The sequence below is a fragment of the Thunnus albacares genome, chromosome 3 (assembly GCF_914725855.1).
Source record: "Thunnus albacares chromosome 3, fThuAlb1.1, whole genome shotgun sequence".
NCBI classification, from domain to species: domain Eukaryota; kingdom Metazoa; phylum Chordata; class Actinopteri; order Scombriformes; family Scombridae; genus Thunnus; species Thunnus albacares.
Window position 1 is genome coordinate 18673960 of NC_058108.1, and position 25976 is coordinate 18699935.

The 25976-nt window shown below is 40.0% G+C and overlaps 3 protein-coding genes across 6 annotated transcripts in view; all 3 read left to right on the forward strand.

Annotated features, from left to right (window-relative positions):
• Window positions 1–284: 284 nt before the first annotated feature.
• pde5aa (phosphodiesterase 5A, cGMP-specific, a) lies at window positions 285–9842 on the forward strand. The gene is made up of 20 exons (XM_044345546.1): window positions 285–883; window positions 1200–1872; window positions 2633–2716; window positions 2838–2918; window positions 3197–3286; window positions 3519–3656; window positions 3765–3832; window positions 4023–4171; window positions 4523–4698; window positions 4814–4864; window positions 5412–5558; window positions 5793–5921; window positions 7195–7289; window positions 7500–7587; window positions 8070–8170; window positions 8269–8346; window positions 8446–8509; window positions 8606–8680; window positions 8926–9009; window positions 9189–9842. Exons 1-20 carry the CDS (start codon window positions 612–614, stop codon window positions 9360–9362), a joined length of 2817 nt encoding a protein of 938 aa, XP_044201481.1. The 5' UTR covers window positions 285–611; the 3' UTR covers window positions 9363–9842.
• An 893-nt stretch (window positions 9843–10735) lies between these two features.
• Window positions 10736–17422, forward strand: LOC122979621 (histone PARylation factor 1). Its single transcript, XM_044347215.1, has 8 exons — window positions 10736–10840; window positions 11541–11724; window positions 13113–13299; window positions 13469–13567; window positions 15036–15189; window positions 16347–16434; window positions 16579–16751; window positions 17093–17422. The coding sequence occupies exons 1-8, from the start codon at window positions 10802–10804 to the stop codon at window positions 17225–17227; spliced, it is 1059 nt and encodes a 352-aa protein (XP_044203150.1). The 5' UTR covers window positions 10736–10801; the 3' UTR covers window positions 17228–17422.
• Window positions 17423–19282: 1860 nt separating this feature from the next.
• Window positions 19283–25976, forward strand: part of ank2a (ankyrin 2a, neuronal) — a 118096-nt gene continuing 111402 nt past the window's right edge. For 2 of the 4 annotated variants that reach the window (XM_044346787.1, XM_044346788.1), the window contains exon 1: window positions 19283–19852. In XM_044346787.1, coding sequence (XP_044202722.1) covers window positions 19724–19852 — 129 coding nt within the window. In that variant the 5' untranslated portion in view covers window positions 19283–19723. The remainder of the gene's footprint in view (window positions 19853–25976) is intronic. The other 2 variants (XM_044346789.1, XM_044346790.1) reach the window with 1 other exon arrangement.

Consider the following 25976-nt stretch of genomic DNA (forward strand, 5'->3'; position numbering starts at 1 on the left):
ACCCTTTAAAGGGACCCGACGCCTAGGTTGGGAACCACTGAACTAAACTGGCTAACTGTATATAAAGTAGTTGAAACTAGCTCCACCTCCAGCAGTTACAACAGTAACATGCCTCTTGCACACTGATTCTTCAGTATTAATAATCTAATGATTTCATATATAATAATGTATCAGTCAGAGCGACGATACCACACTTTACATTTAGCTGATAATACTTATGTACTTTTACTTAAGTAGGATTTTTCATGCAGGATTTTTACTTGTTATGGAGTATTTTTACATTGCTGTATTGGTACTTCTTACTTTTACCTACTTAACACACACTTTCTTCAGGTAGCCTGGTACTTAGCAAAATTAGTGTAGGTGGGTGACTTATGTAATGGAGCAAGTCCGAGGTTGGACCGGATCCATTAATTCTGTAACGGGAGTTTTTTCAAGTCTGTCAGGGGATTACCCGGACTCAATCTGTCCACGGGCCTCCCGATAGACACCTCTCTTCTCTCTCGGAGAGTTAGTCTACCTCTCAACATGGCACATCTTTCTCCGAGGTAACTCATCAGGCGCAAAAACTGAGTTTAGCTGACCTTTTTTCTCTTTACCTGAGCGAGGGGATGCCCTGCCTCTACTCCGAAGTGCTGGGGTTCATGGAGCGTGCGATTCCAGGGGCATCTCCCGCCGCAGGGATAGAGGAGTCCTTCCGTAGGGAAACGGTAACTGAGCCGCAGATGGTGAAGGGCATGGGTTGGTTCTTCTCCCCGCTGTGGAGCCCCCGCTCCAAGACGCGTCGCTGGAGGTTTGGAGACGGCACGCAAAGCGAGCAAGTGGCATGGCTGGATGACAACTCCGATTTTACCAGGGCGTACTTTTTACGCAGAGCTTCAGCGTAAGATATTTAACTTCTGTTTTTAAATGATAGCTGAAACTAGATTAGATTCTCTAAATGTGAAAAGTCACTCATTGAGTTTACGCCTGGCTTATGAAATGTGCTATATAAATAAATTTGACTTGACTTGATTCATGACGCACCACAAGGCGCTTTGAGAGTGCACTTAATAGTAGAGCCTTTGGTAATGTTTATGACCATAAGCCAATTTGAAAATATTAAAAAGCAGTGCAAAAAAATGAATTTTCCATGCTCTGATTGTGCTTTCTCAGCAAATCAATCATGTAATCTCTCATGACTCTGATTTCATGGTCAGTGGTCCACAGGCAGAGATGTCTCCACTGCTGCCCAGGCTTCCAAGGAGCAGCTCTGACTACTCTGACCTGCTCATGAAGGGTCATCATCGCAGAGCTTCCTCACCATTGACCAGCTCACACCTGAACATCTCATCCATAATGGACAAGCTCAGACCCCTCACCTCCAATCTCAGTGCCACTGAGGGGATGGATCGCTTCAGTCCAGATGCACTGGGCACACCTCACACCTCCTGCTCTCCTCGCTCTTCCCGCTGCTCTATTTCTCCCATTCGTCCCCTTTCTCCTATTTGTCCATGCTCTGCCGACGTACACAACTCTCCTCAGCCTCTGCGTCCCACCGCTACAAAGACTGCTGCCTGTGGCTATGGTGAGGGATGCCCATGGATGATGGAGCTCCTAAGAGGAGGCCTCAGTCGGATGGGCTCTGTGGCAGAGCTCTGCCAGGGGGCTGTCCTGCATGCTGGGGAGCTACTTGCAGCTGAAGGAGTCTCCCTCTCCCTGGTAAAAAAAGCCTGTAGTGGAGGGAGCACCTTGGAGGAAGTGACTGACCCAACAGCACTGGGGGGCTTGACTGAGGGTCTCTGTAGCCATCCACATATGGAGCTGGTGAAAGGCATCATGGGATGTGTACTGGCTACAGGGTCACCAATGAACCTGAGAGATGTATCTGAGGTAATCTGACACCTTAGTTATAGCTGTCATGGCTCTGCAATTTGTGTTAAGCTCTGCTCAACAGTTCATTTTAGGGAGCAGGTTGGAATATTTTAAATGAGGAATGAAGGCTGTACAGTAACAGAGTCACCTATTTCCTAATAACCTGTTTTCAAATGATGACATGGCTATTTCATGGAGGGTGGGGGTGTGTATGGGATACCAGATGACGCACCTGCTTCTAATCCTTTTAGAGAGCTCTTCCACCGATTAACCTCTGATTATAGAGACAGGGATGCTCTACGCTACAGTGTGTCCTGTCTTTGCCCACACCTGCTCATATACACACACTCACACAGAGAGGGAAGATGGCACAGCTCACTAAAGAGCTTATAGGTGGTGCCCACACCACCTCCTTTTCCTTGACACCAATGTGATTAGGAATCAGTGCCAACCTTTTGCAGAGTTAGACACCAGGTAATCCCCAGTCAGTGCACCTGTGGGTGGGTGGTTCCTTATAACCTGTGTGACCTCAAGGTTACAGAGGAATGTGTGTATTCCTGGCCAGAGTGGAGATTTGGTAAATGTTATTGTCTGCTTTCAAATTACTTATTATTACAAATTAACATACAATAATGTATTACACACCATCAAGTGAGCAAAGTAGAAACGGACTTCACATGAAGAATATTCAGCAAATAGCTCATGAAAAAATGTTGAATATAAACATCTTATTGACACATTTTATGCGCAATGTTAAGTAATCTGTTTACCTCCTCAGGACCCCAGGTTTGACTTCGAAGACGACCAGTCAGCAAAGATTAAGACTGTTCTGTGTGTGCCCATCAAGAACCATGGAGGAGAGGTAACATTTATTTGTGTGTTTTTACATGCTTCTAACTTAATCAAACATATAAACACAGTTTGGAGTCAGCTGTAATATATTGTAGCAGAGATTATAATAATGATAATTTTTTTGTGAACAGGTGGTAGGTGTAGTGGTAATGATCAACAAGAGACATAGCAGCAATGGATCAGTTTCTGTTTTTACCAACATGGATGAAAAGGTGAGGGGTCACGAGGTTTGGATCTGTCATATTTGAGTAATTATTATTGTGCATCAAATGTTAGAGCTCTTGTCTATTGGCAGAGCGTGTACTCAGATTATGTAGTTGTTGTAGCCTGTTTATGAACATAAATACACATGGAATATACAGTAAGCATCCTGTTTTAAAGCGAACCACATATGCTTTTCTTTAAATGAAAATGAATAATGCTTTTTAACAACAAATGACTAATAGCTGCCTGCCAGTAATGAATTTGACTTTTGGCTCTGATTGGCCAGGTGCTGTCCAATCATATGGATGTATTGGGGATGGTCCTGGACAACATCCAGCTGTATGAAAGCTCAAGACAGGAGGCCAAACGCAGTCAGGTAACAGCACCTAAGAACATTATGAAACTCACTGTCACTCTCTCATTATCAGGCTGCATAATCATGTGTGGGTGTTGGGCTTTTGCACTGTGAAGTGTTGTTATACCCTAAGAACCTGTTTGGGTATACTGTACTATATTTTGTCTATACACTATTGGTACACTGATGGATCTATTATGTTGTCGATGTTTACAGAATTTTATCTGTGTGTGTGTGTGTGTGTGTGTGTCAGGCCTTGATAAAGATGGCACAAGTACTATCAAAGGAGCACCACTCCTTTGATGTTCTGCTGAGTAAGATGGCTGCCACCATCATGCCCTTCACACATGCTCAGTACTGCACCATCTTCATCCCTAATCAGGAAGACAAGGTGTGCTATCCTTGGATTGCCTGTTTTTGTTGTCTTGTTTATAACAGGATGAATCAAGTTTTTTCTTAACGTAATGTATTTTTTGTTGTTCCGGTGGTTTTATTTCAGATTTCTTTTTCCCACGTGATCCACTTGGAATGTGAGGAGCTCGGATCAACCTGCCAGATCTACAGAAGGTTCTGACTGCTCAATGCTAGACTGATCAAACACATGAATGATTATTGGTTGATTGATAGCTATGTTGACAGACTTTTGCTAATATTAATTTTTTAATAGTGGTTGTATAATAGAATATGTTTCAATCAAATGATATTTTATTTATCTGACACTAGACATATTATAGTATCCATCTATATAATTTTTCAGGGAGCTTGACATCAGCGATATAGACCCATCATATGCCCTTCGAACTCTGGTCGCTATGGAAACCCTTAATATGTCAGAGAGTTCTGAGGGATCAATTAAGAGTCTGATCTGCTGCCCTGTCAGGAATGAGAGTTCTGAGAATGTTATTGGTAAGTCACTCTCTTCAATGACAATTATTTTTCACCAATCTCAGTTGTACACATAATTTTACATAACAAATGAATATAAACTCTGCTACATTCATTCCTATTTTGCACGATAAACATACTTGATGCTGTTTGGCTCAGCTATTGGCTAGTAGTGTGACTATAGATTTAGATATAGATTTTACCCTTAAAAACTACAAGATCACGAGCTGGATACACAGAAGAGATGCAGGCAGACACAGTTATCTTTGATATATCCACCCTCAATCAGTCCTGGTTTTTCTACCAAAGTCCATTCTGTACCTCCTAAAGATCTTTCTCACACAGTTCAACTGTTTCTTTATTGTCTTTTAGCTGTGTGCCAACTGATGAACAAAGTGAGCAGAGACTCAGATGAGATGGAGGCTTTTAACAGATATGATGAGCGCCTGCTGGAGGACCTGGCAGTGTACTGCGGCCTGGCTCTGCAGTATGTTCAGGCTGTCCAGATCACAGAGGAGCGGAGAGCCAGTATAGAAGTCACACAAGAGGTCAGTGAACTACTTTACACTTTTGCTATACCACTCAGATCTTTAGCTTGGAGTCTATTCAGACCTATTGAACCTATTCAGACATTTGCGTGTGTCTTCACTCTTCCCCCTGTAGGTTCTTGCCTACCACATCACTGCAGCAGAAGAGGAAATCCAGGCATTGCAGGTAACTCCTAACTTTCTTTAATAGCGATGACTACTCTCTCTATGATCATTTTCCCTGTGTTCTCTTTTGTCACACCTTTTCACTTCTTCATGCTTTATCAGTGTAATATCATGCCTGTGAATAATTAGTCATCTTTACTAGAAAGAGGACAAACATTTAAAAACAAATCATTTTCTTATTTTTCTTTTATCGTCCTTCTACATGCTCCATAGTTATCATTTTTCATTTCCTCTATAATAAACACTTCCTATTTTTATCATCCTGTCAGTAGTCCCAGAATGACGCCCGGTTTATTTCTGCAGGTCAGACTAACTGGCTTTAATACTAACGTAAATCTAATGCTTTACCAACTTAAGGCTCTTGATTAGCTGCTATCACTGCTTGTGGGTGGCAAAGGTCATCACCTATGTTAAACCTAGATGTCTTCCCTTGCACGTGTACTGTGTTGGCAAGAGGTAGAAAAAGAAATCGTGTTTGCAGTTGTACTTGTGCTTGTGGGTGATTGGATGTTCTGTTTCAATGTTTTTTTGTGGTCATCTGTTTTCAGGAGGTCACCATTCCTTCTGCCGAGTCACTGCATATTCTAGACTTCCATTTCTCTGATTTTGGCCTGCCAGAGGACCTCACCACACAGGCCACCATTCGGATGTTCCTGGACCTCAATCTGGTGCAGGATTTCAAGATTGATTACAAGGTTCATGACCCTCTAATGACCAGGCTTCATGGCAGTCTTTCCAGAAGAGAAGAGTAGCACATTTGTTTAACAATGAGAGTAGAGAGTAGAGTAATCACATATAACAGATGATAAGGTATATGTTTTTATGGAAAACTGCAGTTGAAAATTAAAATAATAAATGCATAATTATTTCAGGTCATCCTAACTGATCCCTAAAGAACTGATCACTCTTCTGATCTCGCTCTCCTGCAGAATCTCTGCCAGTGGGTCCTCACCGTGAGACGTGGTTACAGAAACAACGTGCCTTATCACAATTGGAACCATGCGCTGAGTACTGCTCAAAGCATGTTTGCTATGCTCATGGTAACAGATGAGCTCCAGGTTGGTGCATGCAAGTGTTTGTGTGTTTTTGCTTGAGTGCATATATGTAATACTCACCGGTACCAAAACACCCATATCCAATGATAACTCTTTTTAGGATGCCAAACTAGAATGTTTGACAACATTCCCTGGAAATATTTTGGATGTTAAACCTTTGCATGATAATTTTCATTTTTTATTTATAAAATAACATCAATGAAAGAAAGAGGTTGGATTAAGTGATACAATAATTTTTTTGAGCTTATTAGCATACTGAAAATGAAGCTAACACAAAGAAATTGGAGATTCTTGTGAAGTGTAACTATTTTAAAGTTTGTGGAGCAGTTATTCAAGGACTGCAGGGTTTCTCCGGTACAGAACAGTCCTAATTATTTGAAAGAGGATTAATTGTTGACCTTACCAAAACCTCTTAACTGCTTTCCATGTGGATCACACACCAGGCTAAATCTCTGCTTAAGTGACCTCTGTCGCTCACTTTTTTCAGCCATTCTGTAGCTTCATGATTAGTTGTGAGTGTGTATTATAGTGCTATGAAATGGTGTCCATCATGTTTGATTTTTCATCATGTTTTCCCCATTGGATCTTATTGTGGGTTGCAGAAGTTAATGGAATTACAATAAACTGGTTTCTTACATTTGTTTGATGTGAAGGTGCTCGTGGACATAAAGTCCACAAGTGTTACAGAGCCCATTAGTCATGGATTTGGCCAAGTCTTTGCATTGGACCTTCATCAGCATGTGAATATGCATTCCAACTTAGAAACATTTCTGGTTCTCTTTTCACATGGCCACATATAGACAAGTCAGTGTTGGAGAAACTGCCACCAGTTCAAAATACTCCACTCCTGTGCATCCAGCAGTATTTAAACCTTCCTAAACAACAGTTTACTAAATTATCTTAATGTTCTGTGCAGTGTGTTTCAGTTTTTCTTTTTTCAGTGGCACATTTTGTGCAGATGCTCATTCTTGAAAGCTGCAATGTCAATAAACTTTTCCTTACTTTAATTACTATAGAACAGTATGAATCTCTGTGTGAAATGCTTTTATTATTCGATTTAGGATCCAAATAACCAGATAAAAATACACAGCACTTGCACTACATTCTCCCCTTTGATTTTACTATGGAGTTAAGTGTGTAGTCTTTCCTGGGATGACAAAGTTCAATGTGAAAACATGCAGAAATTTACAAAAATTAAACAGGTTTTTGTTGTGAGAGAGAGGTAAATAACTTTTCCGTCTCTCCCTCTCTGTACCTCTCTCTGTGTGCATTACAGGGTATTTTCTCCCGTCTAGAGATCTTTGCACTGATGATAGCCACTCTGAATCATGATCTCGACCACAGAGGTGTCAGTAACTCGTACATAGAAAGGTAAACATTACTTGTTTAGACCAATCTCTATCTTAACTACTCAATTAAGTCATGTAATGGATGACCACATTTATTTCTATGTCATTTGTATTTATTCTGTATTATAGTGGTTGCTCTTTCAGTTGACAGTCACTGAACCGTATTTGCAGCAAATGTAATTTCTCTTTCTCTCTCTCTCTCTCTCTCTCTCTCTCTCTCTCTCTCTCTCAGGAGTCAACAGCCTTTAGCTCAGCTGTATGGCCACTCTTCTCTTGAGAACCACCACTACAACTTGTGCCTGTTCATCCTCAATAACACTGTAAGCCTTCATTCATTCATCTTTTCATTCATTCACACCCATCTCCCATATTTCATTCAATATGCTACCTGCTAGGTATTTTTCTTTGAATACAATCACTTGTAAACCATAACATATTCCAGTCTAGTTTCCAGTCATCACGGTTTTGGATTTTTTGCTGTATTTCTTTCTTCATGGGTTGAATCCTTACCCTCTGTAAACTGTAGCTGTCTTTCTGTGTCTTACAGTCGTCAGTTCAGCTTTATTTGGTATTTATTTTGGTAGTTTGATAGCAATATCGCACTTGTGTTTCTTCATTAATGAAATAATTTTCCAAAATATTTTCCTAGAGAAAATCTTGAATATCTCCATTTAAGTTTTCACAGTGTAGACACAGCTTGTCTCTCTGCCTTTATGTCTCTGCATATATCTAGTGTTCACAGGGTCTTTGCATTGTCCTAACACTCTCTCACTGTTCCTCTTTCTCTCTCGTCCTCTCACAGGGGAGTCAGATTCTCAGCGGCCTCTCTACAGAGGACCACAGAACTGCACTACATATGATCAAAAGGGCAATCCTCGCCACAGACTTGGCCGTCTACATGGAGTATGTTGAACTTGCTGTAAAAGCCAAGCATTGTGTAAGTCTTGTTTTAACTCTGATACCCTTAAACATATTTTTGTGGCTGTGTTTTTTTTTTCTAGGAGAAGAAAAGAATTCTTTTCTCTCAGTAAGAAAAGCAAAGTGAACTGGAAGAGTGAGAAACAAAGAGATCTGCTGAGGTGAGAATGAAATAAATTAGAATCAGGAAGATATGATACTGATGTCTGTGATGGGGTGGAACAAGTTGCAGTCCTTTAAGATATTTTTTCACCCATCAGATCAATGTTGATGACAGCCAGTGACCTCTCTGCTATCACAAAGCCTTGGCCTGAACAGAAAAGGGTAGGCCTCACACACAGGTTGTCATTGAATGAACACTTCACACTGTATAGCTTAGTCATTATGAGTACATCATACCTTTCCTTTCCTCCAAAACAGATCGCCAGCCTGGTTGCCATGGAGTTCTTTGCACAAGGGGACAAAGAAAAAAAGGAGTTCAAAATCAAGCCCATTGTAAGTTTTGCCTTGACATCATGGTGCCAAACACTGTTCTTTTGAGAAATACACATATCTTTCTACTTTTCGAACATAGTAGTGGTAGCATAGGTATTGCCCAAGAAGTATGCATATATCTAATTGATAGGATCACAATTGTTTAGAGCTAATTTAACTATATTTTTGCATGTTAGAAAAGTGATCTAATCTCCTATGAAACAGTCCTATTCTTACAAAACGTTTAAACTCTCTTTTGTCAAAAGGACATCATGAACAGAGAAAACAGCACACGACTGCCGTACATGCAAGTGGAATACATTGATGAGATCTGTTATCCACTCTACAAGGTGTGCTGGTCTCGTATGTGTGTGAATGTGCATATGGTACATGTATGTGTCTCTATGCATGTTGATAAGGAAAACAAAAATACCACAACATTGGTGTTACTGCTATCTTATTTTCTTGTTCACGGCTCTGATTTTCACTTTTCTATCACTCCAATCATCATACTCCCTGTCTCCCTCAGGCTGTATCAAGACTGTTTGACAACTGCTCTCCACTGCTGAACGGTTGTAAGAAGAACAGAGAAAATTGGCTGCATCTTGCTGTGGAAGCGCAGGAAGGAATCAGTGAGAATAGTTGCACTTTAACCATGGAAACACACAAAAACAATGAGGAAGATTCTCAGACAGATGAATAGAGAGCTGGACAGATGATTAACACCTAGCTTTGGAAACAAAAAGGAACTTTACCTGCCTACAGCATACTCTCTTGGACATGTGTTGACTAAATCTGGACCAAGTGTTCATGCATTTGAACTTTGACTACTAAATGTGTTCATGGGACATGCAATAATTGTGACTAATAAAAGCAATACTGCATTTATATATACCCTGTAGCATGTCCATTGTTAACCCCGTCAGCAATATAAAGTCTCATAAAACAAATATAAACAAATATATTGATCTATTTCCTTACTTTTATTAAGGACTGAAGCTGCAGAAGCCTGGAAAATGAATTTGTTCATATCCATGTATCTGCATTTTTCTCTAGTTTTATGAATGCATATCCAAATGTACTAATGCAAACTGGGATTTGCAAATTTGTATGCAGATTTGAAAATGTAAATGTGTATCCATATATAAAAGTTTGCAATAAAGACCTTGGATGTTTTATGTAACTTTTATGTTTTATACTATTTATTTTTTTGTCCAACCTTTGATGCACTCTGACAGATTTACATTGAGCTCTACAGATGTGTTTCTTTTTTATAATTAATGCGGTCAGTAGTCAGACGTCAAGCTATGAAGCATCGTCACAGGCCAACAGCTCTGTGGGAGATTTTTGACATTGTGCTAACGCTATGAATATGTTCATAGTCTGTGGTCAAAATTGCAGGGTTAGCCAGAAAACTAAAAAGTCAAGGGAAGAACTGTTATTCACCACACATATTACAGTATATATTCTCAGGACATTGTTATATAATGCCCTACAGTACTGTTTTTGCAAACCTCATCTGTGGAGCTTTTTGGCCTAGTAGACATCAATGCAATCAGTGGCTGTCCAGTATGACCATGCACATTATACTGTACCATGTGAGCCTGAAAGGTGATTGTACTTAGATCACCTTGTAGGACCAGTGTTGTTTACACAGCCTTGTACATTTATGGATTTATATCACCTACTCTGTATAATTTTTAGTCCTTTTGTTGTCTACGCTGCTTCTCCCTCATTACCACCACTGAGGTGCCCTTGAGCAAGGCCCTTAACCTCAACTGCTTCAATGGAGCTGCTCAGCAGCCGGCAGATCAGACTGTGGTTGTACTGGGCAGCTTCCAGGGGTGAATGTGTTTAACTGTGAGGAATGGGATCATGGCGCTCCTTCAAAAGAGAGGCTTCCTCTCAGTGAAACTGAGATAAAATAAAATAAATAAAATTTTAAAAAACACATACGATATATAAATATATAAAATGCATATAGACTGTTATTAATAGTATTTATTTATTGATTTATTTATGCATTAATTTCTGATTTAGTATTCTGGCCTTTGGAGGGCGGACTTGCGCTTCAACTCGGCGCAGTTGCTGCTGATTCAGACCTGCAGAAGAAGAGTCCGACGACAAGACAAGAGGAAGAAGATGACAGGGCGCGCAAAAAGAAAACCCAAACCCATTCAGGTAATTTTACACCGCTTTGACCACCTCTATTTACTTGCAGACAAGTTTATTTAAAAAACGGTTTTGCCAGCCAACGAGCTATGTTGCGTGTGGTTTTAATGGCGACAAAGCAACTCCCGTTAAACGCAGTGGGTGAAGTGTTTGGCCCGCTTATGGACAACATGGCAGCAGCATCGCTGACTGTTCCCGCAGAGCCGCTTGGTCAGCAACGCTCACACGTACAAACTGCTTAATAACTTTACGTTTTGAGTTTTTAAGATGATATCAGCAGCACTGCGTCACATCTAGCTCTTTTCTGTGTTAAGTCTTGTGCAATTAAACGGGTGGCTGTCTTGGGTTGTGAGTGCTAACATTAGTTAGCAAGTGTTTCACACAAGATTTAGACACATCTGCACTAGCCAGTTTACCATAGCTAAAACCACTGCAGTGTAATATAACAGCCCTGCTGCAATAAATCCTACCTTGTGGAAACGTATAATGTTTGTTAAAGCTGTTTTGTGGAGGCTGCAGTTTGTGTTACTGTGGAATTGAATATTTAATCTTCTCTCACTAACAGAAATGGGGTGGAGAACATATCAGAGACACCTTTCAGTATATTACATCACAGTTCAATATATTGCAGGGCTGTTTTAATCGCATACATTAGTTTTAGCTTTTAAGCGAGTGCATAACAGTTTCTCTCACAATAACATTTTTCCAGGAGTCGGGTACAGGCAATGGGGAGGTGAAGAAACCTCGTGCAGATGTTCCTAAAGCCATGCCACTGGCAGGGGTGGATTCAAAACAACGTGATGAGATGCTGCAGCTGTACAAGCTTCAGATGCCAGAAGATCTGTACCATTTCTGGGATTTCTGCAAGGAGCTTTGTCCTGACAACCCCCATGGTATACTTTTTACTCTTAACAGCATATCATGTTACAATAATGCTGGTGGGACAGACGATTATTGTCATTATCGATTAATCTGTCGATTATTTTCTCAATTAATTAATTATTTGTTTAGTCTATAATGTCAAAAAATGGTCTGTTAATATTTTGTTTTGTCCACATCAGTGCACAACCCAACAATATTCACTTAACTGTCATAGAAAACTAAAGAAACCAGAAAATGTTTACATTTGAGAAGCTGGAATCAGAGAATTTGGACATTTTCTTTTAAATTTTAAGTTGTGCAGACTTAGGTGAAGGTGACCTTTTATAGTGGATTTTTAACATTAGCATGCCTCTGCACACTTGGCATAAAAAGCAAGTGCATTGGGACAAAGCTAAGAACATCACACACACCATCCAAACCTTTCATTGAATTCACAGAACATGTTGATCCTACAAAGATCTTCCTCTTCTTGTGCTGGACATTTTCCTTCTTTGTTGTTCATTCTTATTATAGTTATTGCTCTGCTCACTTATTTAACAGGGTGTGTCTTGTGAAGTCTTATTAAGGACAAAGGCAGCTATTTGAAGAATGAGGTTCTTTATACTTTCACCTTACTTACCTTTTCAAGTATTTACACAAATTCATGTTATAACAAGAATTAATCATAAGAGTCTACAACCATGCCAGCGACTCTGAGAGGCTGTACTGAAGCACAGTGATGTCATGAGCTAAATCCTCACATCAGTATACTAACATGCTCACAGTAACATTGCTGGCATGTTGATGTTTAATAGGTATGTTTACTATTTTAGTTCAGTGTGTCAGCATGCTAACTACTAATTAGCACTAATCATAAAGTACAGCTGAGGCTGATGGACAAGTCATTAGTTTTGCAGGTATTTAGTCATAAATGGTAAAAGAACTGCATCTGTATCATGCTTTTAAAGCGCTTTACAGTTTTGCCTCCCATTCACACACACCTACCAGCGTTTTTGTCTTGGATTGGACAAACAAAACTTTTGACCAGTGAGAGTGGTAGATGAAAGGTCAGGGGATCAATGTTTTTATAATTCATCCACTGGGGACCATGAATATCTGTACCAAATATCATGGCAGTCTAACCCATAGTTGTCTAGACATTTCACTCTGAACAAAAAAGTCAAGGGTCACCAAAGTCACCATCCCTAGACCCACGCTGCTAGCATAACAAAAAAGCAGTGTATAAACAATATATAAAGAGCTTTTTGAAATGTGTTGAATTTCATATATTTTTGTAAAAACTTCTAAATATAAACACAGTAAATATACAAAACATAAGGACTATCATAATTTGATTGGTGTCTTTATTTCAGTTGACTTCTGTATCAGCATTTTTTTCATGAATTTTAATCTTTTATAGATGCGCTGAAAGACACACTGGGTTTGCGGCTGGTCGGTCCTTTTGACATTCTGGCTGGATCTCACAAAAACTCCAAGAATCCCCAGCCGAACTTCCATCTGCACTGGAGGTATTTTTATGACCCACCAGAGTTTCAGACCATACTTCAGGGGAGTGAGGACACCCGGCATCACATCGGCTACTACAGGTACAGAACACACACAAGAACACACACATTTTTTAACACTTATTGTACCAGCTACAGTGAGAGTCTAGCAACTGAGGGACTTATGACATGGAAACAATAACTATGACTACACCCGTGTGGGTGGTTCTGGTTCATTTTTACTGAATTTTGTTTTTCTCAACTCCACCAGAGATACTCCAGACTCCCTCCCCTCGTTTGTTGGGGAAAACGAAGCCAAAAAGGGCTGCACTATAACACAGATTGGGGACAACGTGTTTGCTGCTGTCCAGTGAGTACTGATCCACACATATTTACCACATTCTTTATACTGGCGATCAGTCTCAGTTGCCTGTTTGAAAAAATGGATCAGAAAGATGGTTGAATGTCTACCATACAATATGATCAACTCTAGATGACAGGTAAATAAGAAGAAGCTAGGCATGTTATCCATCTGGCAATGGCAGTTATGTTAAAATCTCAGAGTACATGATAAAATTACAACTAGTTTAGTACACTGGGCAGAAGGCAGAACCTAATATGCCACTGGACTTTTCATTTGCCACTAGTAGTAGCAAGTGGATAAGTCTCTGTCATCAAGTACATACTAAAATATGATTACTTTGTTAAAACCTAAAGTCTGTTTCAGACATAGACTTTGTATCTGCTGCCTGTTCTATAATATCTGACAGTATACAAGCATTAAACAGGATGTTAGGTTGTGACTATTGTTTCATTCATATCAGCTCACATGTGATTCGTGAAGCTTTTTGCTGGATATTCATTTATTGTGCCGTTCTTAGAGTGCTAGTCTTCCAACCACTCAAAGCGCTTTTTACACTGCAAATCACATTCACCCATTCACACACATTCATACGCTTAATGGTACAGGGGCTACCATGCAAGGTCCCAACCTGCCCATCAGTGGTAATCTAATCATTCATACACATCCACACAATTTGGGGTTAAGTGTCTTGCCCAAGGACAAATCGACATGTGGACTGGACGAGCCGGGAACCGAACCGCCGATCTTCCGATTAGTGGACGACCCGCTCTACCTCCTGAGCCACAGCCTGAGCCAAAAGGGGGTTTTGTTAACCCCTTTTGCCCTGGTTGCACCATGAGGGCAAAAATAGGTTTTATAGACTGATCTGATATGAGAAGAATTCCCTCAATAACTTAAAATGGTCTCTTTCACAGTGTTATATACTGTGCAAGAGACATACTTGTCTCTTTCACAGTATATGTAACTTACTACAGTTTATAAAACAGGTTTTATTTTCTTTGTGCATAGGAGATGAAGATTGAGATAATAAATGTATTACAGTGATCTTAGAAGGCAGTACAAGATACACATTTATATCTCTTTCTGTGCATGTTTTACCTTGTGCTGCTGTAGCTTTATCGTTACTCCGACGGCATTCAGTTCAGACTAGTGCCATGTTTTAAGTTTTACAGATTTTAGATTCGGCCTAGTAAGATTGCTGTTGTGAGTCAATCTGGTGTTAAATAATCAAAAATAATTCTTAAAAAAGTCACTTGGGTGCTTATTCAAACTTGAGAGCGACATGTAAAATTGCCAAAATATTAATGCAAAGGGGTGTTGATAGTGGAAAATCTGGATAAAATACATACTGTTCATATTATGATCATTTACATTACTGTGTATGTTCCCTTGTCTTCATGAACGGAAGTGGAGGTCTTGATTAAGACTTTTTTCTGTTTGTCTCATTGTTGATCCTTTGTCCGCTCTTCAACAGCCTGTTTCTGCTGCGGAAGAGGAAAGAAAGAGGCAGCCAGAAAGCAGGGGGAGAAGCTTTTGAAAGTTTGGAGGCAAAGCTGAGAGACAGGGCAGAGACTCTGAGTTTATCTCTAGAGCAGAAGACCAAAGGCATGAAGCAGAGGGACAAGAAGGTAGCTTGCACAATATAATAAAAATGTAATTATCTACATGGTTTGAAGATAGGGCTGGGTATCAATACTGATTTCCCCAATTTTATTTTGATTCAATATCAATTCAGTTAGGGATATTTCAGTATTTCAGTTACAATACCAATTTTGCTTGGATATTATAATGCTATAAATTGTAAAAGGAACCATCTAACCTGGTGCATTATTAAAACTAATAATAGTTATATTAGGAATTGACCCCAAAGCAGTAACATCAATGTACTTTTTATCAAACATGACAAATGCACTACAGCAGTCAACACAATATAATGCAAGTCTACAGCCTATACAGTCAGTGGGTATTGACACAATATTTCACCTCCATTTTGCAAATCTTACATATGGCTTTGCTTTTGTCCAGCTCTTCTCTGTCTTCATAATTTTTAAACCTGAAATGCAACCAGGCTTGGCGGTGCCTTCAGTGGAGCAGCTGCCACCATGGTTTTTGATTAAACTGAGGTTCAAAGAGATCTGGCCACAAGATCTTGTTGTGCAAAGAACGAAAGGCTGGCCATGTGAGACTAACGGGGTTAAAGCTTCACGCATACACAGGAAAAGGCATATGTTAAGAGATTAATCTCAGGATTTTATGAATCAATATCGAATCATTCAAATGAAAATTGATTTGAATCGGAAAATCTTTTTTTGTTGTTGTTTACCCAGCCCTATTTGAGGACCTCAGTCATTACTCTCCTAATTTCTAACTCGTATACAGCTGCTATGCCCAGGACTACCAAACTACATTACACTGCAAATGAACCAGTATAATTCAATACTGTTTACAGTGGTATTTACGTATATGTCAAGGAACATCTTTGGTATTGTGGCAGTGAATAAACCAATCACACCCCTCTATCCTTCCTGTATTTCCCTCTCACCTATCATGTCCCATTATTGCATACTATATAATAAGTTTATATATAGTTATATATAATTCAGTTAAAATAATCAGAACCCTCTTGCAATGTAAAGCTGCAAAATGTAGTATAATTAGACAATTTGAGTGTTTCATTTGAAAGTGGTCATCTGAAGAAAACACTGATTTTAAAGTAATAGGCTTTGGACAGAAATGTTGGTTCAAGCTGACAATAGGTAATGAGAAACCTCTTGTAACACCGTAGGTGGTCACCAAGACATTCCACGGTGCCGGCATTGTTGTTCCTGTAGACAAGAACGATGTGGGATACAGAGAACTGCCAGAAACAGATGGTGAGCCTATATAATGTGTTAATAGTAGTAAAACTTGACGTTCTTGAAGATATCTTTGATATTTTTCTCATTTGTCTCCTTCCTTCTGATGAATCCATCTACCCTACGAGGAATGACTTGCTTTTCTCCCTCCTCTGTATCCAGCTGGTCTCAAGAAGATCTGCAAGGCCATTGCTGAAGCACGGAATGACGAAGAGCGCGTCAAAGCCTTTGGACCTCTCCAGGAGATGATCACATTTGTTCAGTTTGCTAATGATGAATGTGACTACGGCATGGGTTATGAGCTAGGAATAGACCTCTTCTGCTTTGGATCCCATGTGAGTCTCAAAATGGTTAATTTTATTACATCCGCTGTCTGTCTGCTTCCTGACCATTCTCTTAAACAGATAAACTTCAGATATTAAAGGTGTCTTTACTTTCCTACATGCAAACGTATGTTCTTGTTAATAATTATTATTATTATTATTATTATTATTATTATCATCTCCGAGTGTTCTTATCTTCATTTCTACACCTTGCTACCTCAGTGTATTGTTAGTGATGTCACAAGGTTGGGAATAGTGGCTTTAGGCCATACAAAGGCCGTAATTTTGCAAAACCACAACAATTGCAGTGGGAGGAAATACATTTATAATCTTTGGTCTCTTGTCTCCCCCAGTACTTCCACAAGGTCATCAAGCAACTTTTACCCATGGCCTACAGTTTGCTGAAGAGGAATTTGTTTGGAGAAGTTCTGGAGGCCCACCTCTGCAGCCGCAGCCATGACAACCTGGACCAACTCTCTGCACATTAAAAAGGTTCAGAAGTACACTTGAGTTCTATCTCTTATAAGCTTTTCCCACCATGTGTCATTGTCCTCTGTTGTTTGACATTGTTAATGTTTCTTGGTGGTTTTTGGTGCTGCTGTCATTGATTGGAACCAGTTCAATTATGTCTTGTTTGTTTGAGGTACATGTAGATGTCTAATAAAATATTTTTATATTTTTAACATGTCTTTTTTTTTTTTTAAATTATTGTGTTCAAGATTATATCAGGGAATTCTTCATCTAATGAGTTTGAATTTACATAACTGTACAATAAATTTAAGGAGAATGTGTTAGTTAATTAGTTCAGAAACTGGCATAATATCTAATCTTATAAAACATGCCTTGTAGGACAGTATTGGGGTTTGAGTGTGATACCATGCAGTAAAAACAGAGGGCAGTGTTGCATACAGTATAAAAAATGAGCATCCTGAGATGAGTGTTTGCAAAAGACATATCCTTATCATACCCGTTGAGTCATTATGCCCCCCCCCCCCCACAAAAAAAAAAAACAACTCAGCAGTCTTAAGCAGTAATTTACATTGATCGGGTAAAAGCTTTGCAAAGAACAGCATCAGGCCTGTGTATGTCATGCTGTATGAAAAAGGAAAATAGAAGCATAAAGAAAACAACAAAACATGGCCAGTTCAAGCTGTTTGGAGGCTAGGGGGAAAAGTTGTTGACAGGCCCCATTACCTCTCAGTTCCCAGCAAGTGCAGTGCACACAACACACTGGACCCAAAACCAAACAGTTCTTATATACTGAATACTGCCTGGCTCCAAGTATTCTGTGTTGATAGAACAACTTTATTTAGGAAAAAGGCACAATGTGAGTGCAATATAAACTAAAATTAATCAGGTGAGACAACTTGACGTAGGGATCCTTTGCAAGACAAGGCCACTAGATTACACCAGACCTAAATGATATTGTATTGAAAGTAATCAAATTATAAAATGCAACTGACACGCAGTGAACCCAGGGTTTTGTCCAGTTGGTGATCCAGCCTTTCCCAGGAAGTTTCTGTGGATGACCAGCAAAACACTGGTACGATAAAGTGCATCTAATATTCCTGTGCTAATCATTCAAATTTATGTCTATCTGCAGCAAATTTCTCTGGATGAGTGGGATAATGACTAAAGATAGATGATATAGTGTTGAAATTGAATGTTTTCTGTTGCTGTTTTCTGAGGCTACATTTCAGAGCATTTTTGCTTAATATTGATGTGGTCACAAGGGGTTCCTTAGACAAACCATAAGAGGAAAGTGTAAACATGCTTCATTCATATGATAACTGCATGGCAACACCTTCTTTCAAGCCATTTAAAGGAAAGATAAACTGACTTTAAACGTAATCTCACTATGAACCTTACTCTGAAGACTATCTGAATGCTGACAAGTCTTTGTCTTTTTAGCATGTTTTCTTACAACTCCTCTACTCAGCCCCACACTCAAACCCTGCCTGGTTTTTAAATGTCTTCAAGACAGTTATTGATTTTGCCCTGTCAACCTCCATTACATTTGCAGCTAAGAGAAGAGACCCAGGCCAAGTGGGGGGCGTAAGAATACTGGGCGGGAGATTACATTATTAAAGCCCAACCCAGTGTTCCAGTGCTTCAATGATTTGAAAAGTGTGGAAGCAGTTTTACTGTCTTAATTTAATCATATGACACAGCACACACTGTTAACTTTTCCTTCTAATGCTACTACTGCTGCAGAAGCTCTGAGGGGTGGGGGAAATGATTATATGGGTGGGGGTAACAGAAACAAAACAGGAGCGCACTACTTCTTGTCGGTGCATTTATGTGCCCGTGGGAATAATTTGGTTACAAAATATTTACGAATAGATCTATATTTTTAAGTCAGGTGGAGCACCACTATATCAGCTCAGTTGCGGGGAAAAAACGAGTAAAGCTGTTGTAGCCGTGTATAATCACTAGTGATGTAGTATGTTGGGAAATAGCATGAGTAAACGCGGTTAAAGTGTAAAAACTAGGCATGCCATTATTCTAATTAGTCACATGAGCTTATCAGCCAATCACAACATAGCGTTTACTATTGCCTCTCCTCCCTTCAGGTCTTATTTCAAAGACTGGGGTGTCCGAAATATCCAGTACTGCATATTGGTCATCACAATCGAGGTGCGTTCACAGAGTTTCCGACTGTCCGTGAAGGCAGCATTGATCCTGCGGAGTTTCGTGGAAGCGCATCTAAGGCGCGCGCACATTTCCACACACAAACACACGCAGGCAACAGCAGTGCACCGGGAGCATCTCTGAACGCGCTCGTTTTAGTTTGACAGCCTGCAAAAATTACAGTCTTATCGGTTTTGGCACGTTTGAACACTGACTCCCTCTAACGCTGCAGAATGATCCCGGGCCCCGCCGAGCCGTGTGGATTCTGAGGCCCGCGCAGAAATCCACCTTGCACCGGCAAAAGGACCCTGACTTGACAGCGTCGCTTCAAGCAGCAGTCAGCCCGAGACAGAATGTCAAGTAGCCCTGAAGGAAGTCTCTCCAGGGGCGGCGGCTCCGACCGTGACTTGAAAATGGCCTCTTCGAGCAACACGTCCCCCGAGGGTGGACCACCGCCGCTGCACCAGAACCGTATACGGCAGGTGGGTGTCTGTCCGCAGCCTGCGCTCCGCATTGACTGGCCCAGTCAGCCGTGTAAAGAGCAGCCGCTGCTGATGGTGCGCGCTCAGGGAGAGCAGTCAAAGGCGTTGCCGTGCTTCAGCACATCGGCGCTGATGATCTGCTAGATCCATACAGATGCTGCATAAAAATGGGTTCGGATAGGCTGCTAATGTGAACAAAGCTTCCCTGCAGAGAAAATCTGTTCTGATGACACACTGATGTGGTTCGGGGGAGTGTGATAACACCCAAATAGGCCAATTGTTCCAGTGGTTGTTATGGCCGTCAAAATAAACACCAGCAGGCCTGCATGGACTCCACTGGTTACTATTGCAAGCTGCAGTGAGGCATGATCGCAACTTCTGATGTACATCTGTAGGTTTACTGTTTAGATGGACCACCAGAGGCAGATCATCCCTGATTCTGACTTCTGAGGAGTTGTCCCTTTTGCCCTTCTACCTAAAGCATGACCTATTGCAATCAGTCTATTATAGTTCTGAGTATTTGAGGTCTTGAGGTTTTTTATAGGTAGTCTGTGCCACATATTGGTAGTTTCATAGTGCTTTGTCTATCATACAGTATATTCACACACACTGTAGTGTAGTTGCTTTTGGTGCTGTTTCACCATAATGCATCGCTGGGTAAAGTGTGTGTGTGTGTCCACTAAGTGCTCTCTCAGCCCACTGCTGGGCTGGGCTGGTTTTCCTTGTAATTCTCTCTGTCCTTGTCTGGACTGGAAATCAGATATCAATATTCAGATATGCTTCCTCTTCTCCTCTCCTCCCTTTAATTAAAAAATGGATTAATTGCTGTAACTACATGAGCCTAATAGGAACAATTTAATCTATGGTCAATTCATTTATATCTATGTTTCTGTTTTCATGACTGTATATGATATAAACAAGAAAATTAATGTCAAATTTACTATCTATAATTGACTGTGTGATGTGTGTGTGTTTGTGTATTCGCAGAAAGTGAGTCAGTAGACAGTAGATGGTGGTTGTTTCCTGTCTCAGTGCACTCTCTCAGGCTAATGTGATTTCAGTAATGGACTGTAGTGCTACACACACACACACACACACATAGACACACACTTTATCCTTTTTGGGTGGGGCCACTGTGCTCATATACGATGTATTGCATACGATGCATTCAAGAGTTTTTTGCATAACCAGCCTTGAAATATGAAAGCGGCACTGCTCAAACAGGTGTGTTTGTGTACTGATGATTAAGTGAGCACATTATGCACAGGGAAACCAAATAGTTATGTCTATTCGTTGATGCGGTTCTTACACACAGAGATAAAATGAGCAGATTAGTAACCAGTCATTAACTGTAACATGTGTACGTGTGCATCTTAAAATGAAAGTACAAAAGAGATTTCTCCTTAAATTTCCTGTAAAAGCTTTCTTATTTTTATTGACATCTAAATACCTCTTTAAAGACTAAACTGGCAAAAAAGAACTAATGAACACTGAACTAATTTGAGCACAACTGTTAATTTACTCTTTTATATCATACCTTTTACAGAGATCGCTATCTATGTACATACAGATATTACCTCATAAGAGCTTATCTCATAAATACTTACCAGTGTATGACATCAGATGAACTTGGACAAGCACCTCTCCTAATTTGTGATCCTATGATCTGATCTTCATCAGCTTTTGACACAGAAGCATTGTTGTACTTTTACTTGGAGTCTTTTTATCTCTTACTTTACTTTTGCTTTATTCATTATCCATGGCAACTACTTCAGTGGCTAAAATGGGATGTATGCTGGCACCTGTTTAAAGGTCAATCCACCCAAATCACAGAAAACAGAAAATATTTTCCATGTGGCCTTGAACTCTTAAGAGAAGTAAATTTTTGTGCTCAAAGGTACATCTTTCACAGATGTAACATAACAGGCATATTTTGATTCAACATTGAGGTACAAAGCAGTTTTATGTGAATGCACAAATTTGTTAAAGGAGCACTCCACCTATTTAGCATTGCACTTTATAACATTGTCGGACTTACAATGGAGAGTTCAAGTATCAAAATCAATGCAGCAGAGCCATGCTTTGCCCATGCATTCTTCTTCCTTGTCAAAAGCTGGTGCCTGCATTGTGCACAATACAACTCGACTGCCAATGGTTGGTTCAGAGATTGGGGCGTGTTATGCTAGTTTCGTCACAAGAGGCAAGTTATCAGGCTTGTCACAGCTCACTCTTAATTCTCTTTTTCCCCATATACTTTCCAATACCCGTAAACACACTTAGTATGGATCCCCTGTAGGATATAGCATACTGTCTTAGACACCTGGGTGGTGTCTCTACAGAGATCCTTGTTCAGTCCCCAGCAGCAGTGACTCCAACTTGGCCCCAGTGATTGATCACAAGTGGCAGTGCTGATTAATGATCATGTCCTTGTTGTGGCGCCGGTGGCTCCTACTGTTGGTCTGCCTGTACTTTTTCCCTTTTGTTTACACCCTCACCAGGCCAAGAGTGGTACTAAAGCATCATTAAAAAAACGCAGCATTTTTTTGGGCAGGTGGCACTTTAAGCAGAAAAATTCCACATAACCATATCAAGTTTTTTTTGGCTAACATGTTAGCAAACATTTGCCTTTTTTCAAATCTTGCAGACACAGAGTAGCATTTGCATTCATTTAGAGTCATATTTTTGGCCCCCTTGACAAACAGTCCCAGTCAAAATTTTGGACACACCTTTCCATTCACTTGAATGAGAAAGTGCTGCTGCATGTAAGTCCAATATTCACTTTAGCTCTGTCTTGGTAAAAAAAAAAAACTGCTAGAAATTTGACTTTCTTTATCAGTTATTGGCTATTTTTTCTGTCTGCTGTTTAATGCTGGGACTGTAGCTTACAGTGGGTTTATCAGATGAAGAGAGCAGTGAGGCTGAAGTAAATGTGTGTGCTGTAACCACAGCAATGAACTAAGATGCCAGAAAGTTGCATAGAGCCACAGAGTTAGGTGAGAAGTCTCTGGGTTCATCACCTCCCATTCATGTCACATTGATTCCTCGTAAAAATTGAATAACAGGAGAGTACATTCAAAATTGTGCTTTTGAAGGCACAAATGGTAGGGGAAGAAAAACTGACTTGCAAGAAAGTGTATGAAGTGTACTCTGGAAGGTACAATTCTAGTCAGAGTGTAGCGGTATACAGCCCTAGAGTCATAGGTTTGGTTTTATTTGCAGAACTCAACAGCAAGTGTCTTTTCAGAAACAAAGTTTTTCAAATGGCATTTTCCAGTCTTTGACCACCACAAGCAAAATTCCCTACAACTCCCTTTTTTAAGGTTGCCACAGAAGTTGCAGCATTGGATACGTCAAAATCTCTGCAAACGAACTTTAAGCTGTTTGTCTCTGTGACAGAGAAAATGAGAAGAGATGTTGCATATGAACAGACAGGTAAGAAAACCTTAAGTGGAATAAATCTAAAGAATGTCAGTATATAGTGCTCAGCACAGTAATAGCAGATGGCGCAGAACTCCATTGTGAGACAAAAAGAGAAAATGACAAAAAGACACTGTGATGTGAAGCTCTTACTTGCAGATCTAAAAATACTGCCTGTCTCTCGTGTGATTGTTCTGCAAAAAAATAGTTTCTTCCTAGCCAAGTGGCTGTATGTCCATGTCTCAGGCTCACTGAACCTGTGTCACTGGGCATTTACATGCCACCCTGCTCTGGGCTGGTGTTGAGCTATTGTTTCCCGCAGTCTGCTTTCTCTTCTGTCTGAACAATACAGAGACTGCGTCATAATTTGTCTCCCCTCTGTCGGTGCCAGTCCACTTTCCTGTGGTTGAATAGCGGATACTTAGAGCTCAGTCTGCAGAGATCAATTCAGGACTAGATTTTGTGGCTACTGCAGTCTGATGATAAGTGAAATCTCTGGGCTTCAGTTGTGGAAATAATTACCATTAGATATTAGCTTTCAAAAATATGAATACAATCCTGCAGAAGATACAGAGGTCTTTGGAGACTGATGATAAATCTGTTTACCTCTAAGCAAAAATATCCATGTTTGGCATGTTCTGGTTTTATATCTAGAGAATACTTGTGTTTAAGACAAGATGACATGACCTATTTCTTACCCAGCACTATGTAGGAAGATCCCTTTTTCAAGCTTACTGTATGATCCCATAATTGCCTTGCTCATTTTATAGCTCCACATACTGTAACTGCACCCCATTCCCTCTCCACTTTCTTTTCAGCTTGCCATCTATATTTCCTTCTTTCTCTCACTGCCTTGTGCCGTCACTCCTGTTCATCTCTCATTTCCCTCCAAAACACCCCCTTCCCTCCCTCCCTTTGGTCTGCCCCACACTCCTCCTCACTGACCCCTACACTGAGGTCCTGATGCGCCAAGAGGTCAGATTTCACTGCAGCCTTTGACATTTTCATCTCCCTCTTTTCTGCCCCTCTGTCTGTGTCTCTTATGCCTCTCTGTGTCTGCCTGCCTATCTATCTATCTCTCTTTTTCCACTCGGAGTGGTATGATGGGATTCTGCAGAAAAGGAGTCCTAATGGAGCCATGGCTTTCATTACATTACCTCTGAACAGCTACAGCCACACACACACACAAGTTTGCGCAGCTATCCTTGTTAGGACATTGCATTGACTTCCATTCATTGTGGACACCCTAACCCAAACACAAACCCAAACTTTAACCTAACCTCAATTCACATCTTACATCTTACATCTAACCTTAACCGGGATCCCAGAAATTACATTTTGCCTCATTAGGACCAGGCTTTGGTCCCCATGAGGGCTACTGGTTCCGACAAGGTCAGTGTTTATACCGGAAAAGCTCCCAAAGAGATAACAAAAACGCACATCCACACACACTTACACACACACATATACATGGCCACAGCTGTCTTCCATCGCATGAATCCAGATAGGGATTTTTGGCAAATTGGGTCTCTGTGGGTGTAGTCATATAGAGTGTACATACACACACATACAGAATTATATAGCTGTATTTACTTGAGCAGTTAGAGCGGTTGCCTCGTTTTAAGTGCTTACACACAGATCTGTGAATGACCGCAAGTCAACCACTCTAGTACCCCTGCTGACAGCTACCAGCATTAGAACAGATGCCATTAAGAGTGAATCATCGTTGGCTGTGAAATACATGCTCACTTCTGCATTGTTGTGTGTTGTAGTTTCTGTAGGCATGATTCAGCAAGATATGTCTGTCAATGACACTGTCCCACTCTCTATGTACCATCAACATGATGACAAACACTTGATTGTTAGTTGATTATGTTAATGCCATAAAGTGTTAAAAAGTATTTTTATCAAAACCAAACCCACTGATGGACATTTGTTGTTAGTGTGCAGTCTTTGTTTTTGATATAGCCTACTTTAAGCGGACATTCAGTGCTGCCGTGCTATGCACATTAATGTAGATTTATGCACCATCAGATATAAAGTTACCAAGGGCTGCTATTAATTACTATTGATTTATCATTTATTTATTTTACTGATGAATCTGTTGATGCCTATCATGACTTCCCATAGTGGGATTATAGATTGTAGTGCTGAATCGATAAGTTGATCAATTAGAGGAGGACTTCTGATACATGACCATAAATTTAATATCTTTGGCTTTTAGACTGTTGGTTGGATTAAACAAGCAAGTGGAATGCATCACCTTTGGGTATGTAAAATTATGATGGGCATTTTTCAAACTTCTTCTAACCAACATGCAAAAACATATACAAAATTTTCAATTTTTTCAATGACATTTTTGACTAATCATTACAATTTTATCTTATTGACTAATCAAATAATTTAATTCAGCTCAATTCAATTCCATACAACTTTATTTATCCCTGGAAGACTAATTGTATGCAGCAGCTCACCTCCCAGATCAACACACACAGCTTGATAGGAAGGAAAGATAAAACAATGTTAACCACAAAGCTTAAAACAACAAAAGGTTATAGACTTAAAAAAAAAAAAAAAAAACATATGTGGAATTGTTAAAAAGTACATTCATAAATAACAAATACTGAACTGAAAGGACACAATCCAAGAAGATACACAAAGTTATGAGGCCTACAAGCATAAAAAGCATTTAGCAAAACACCCCCAT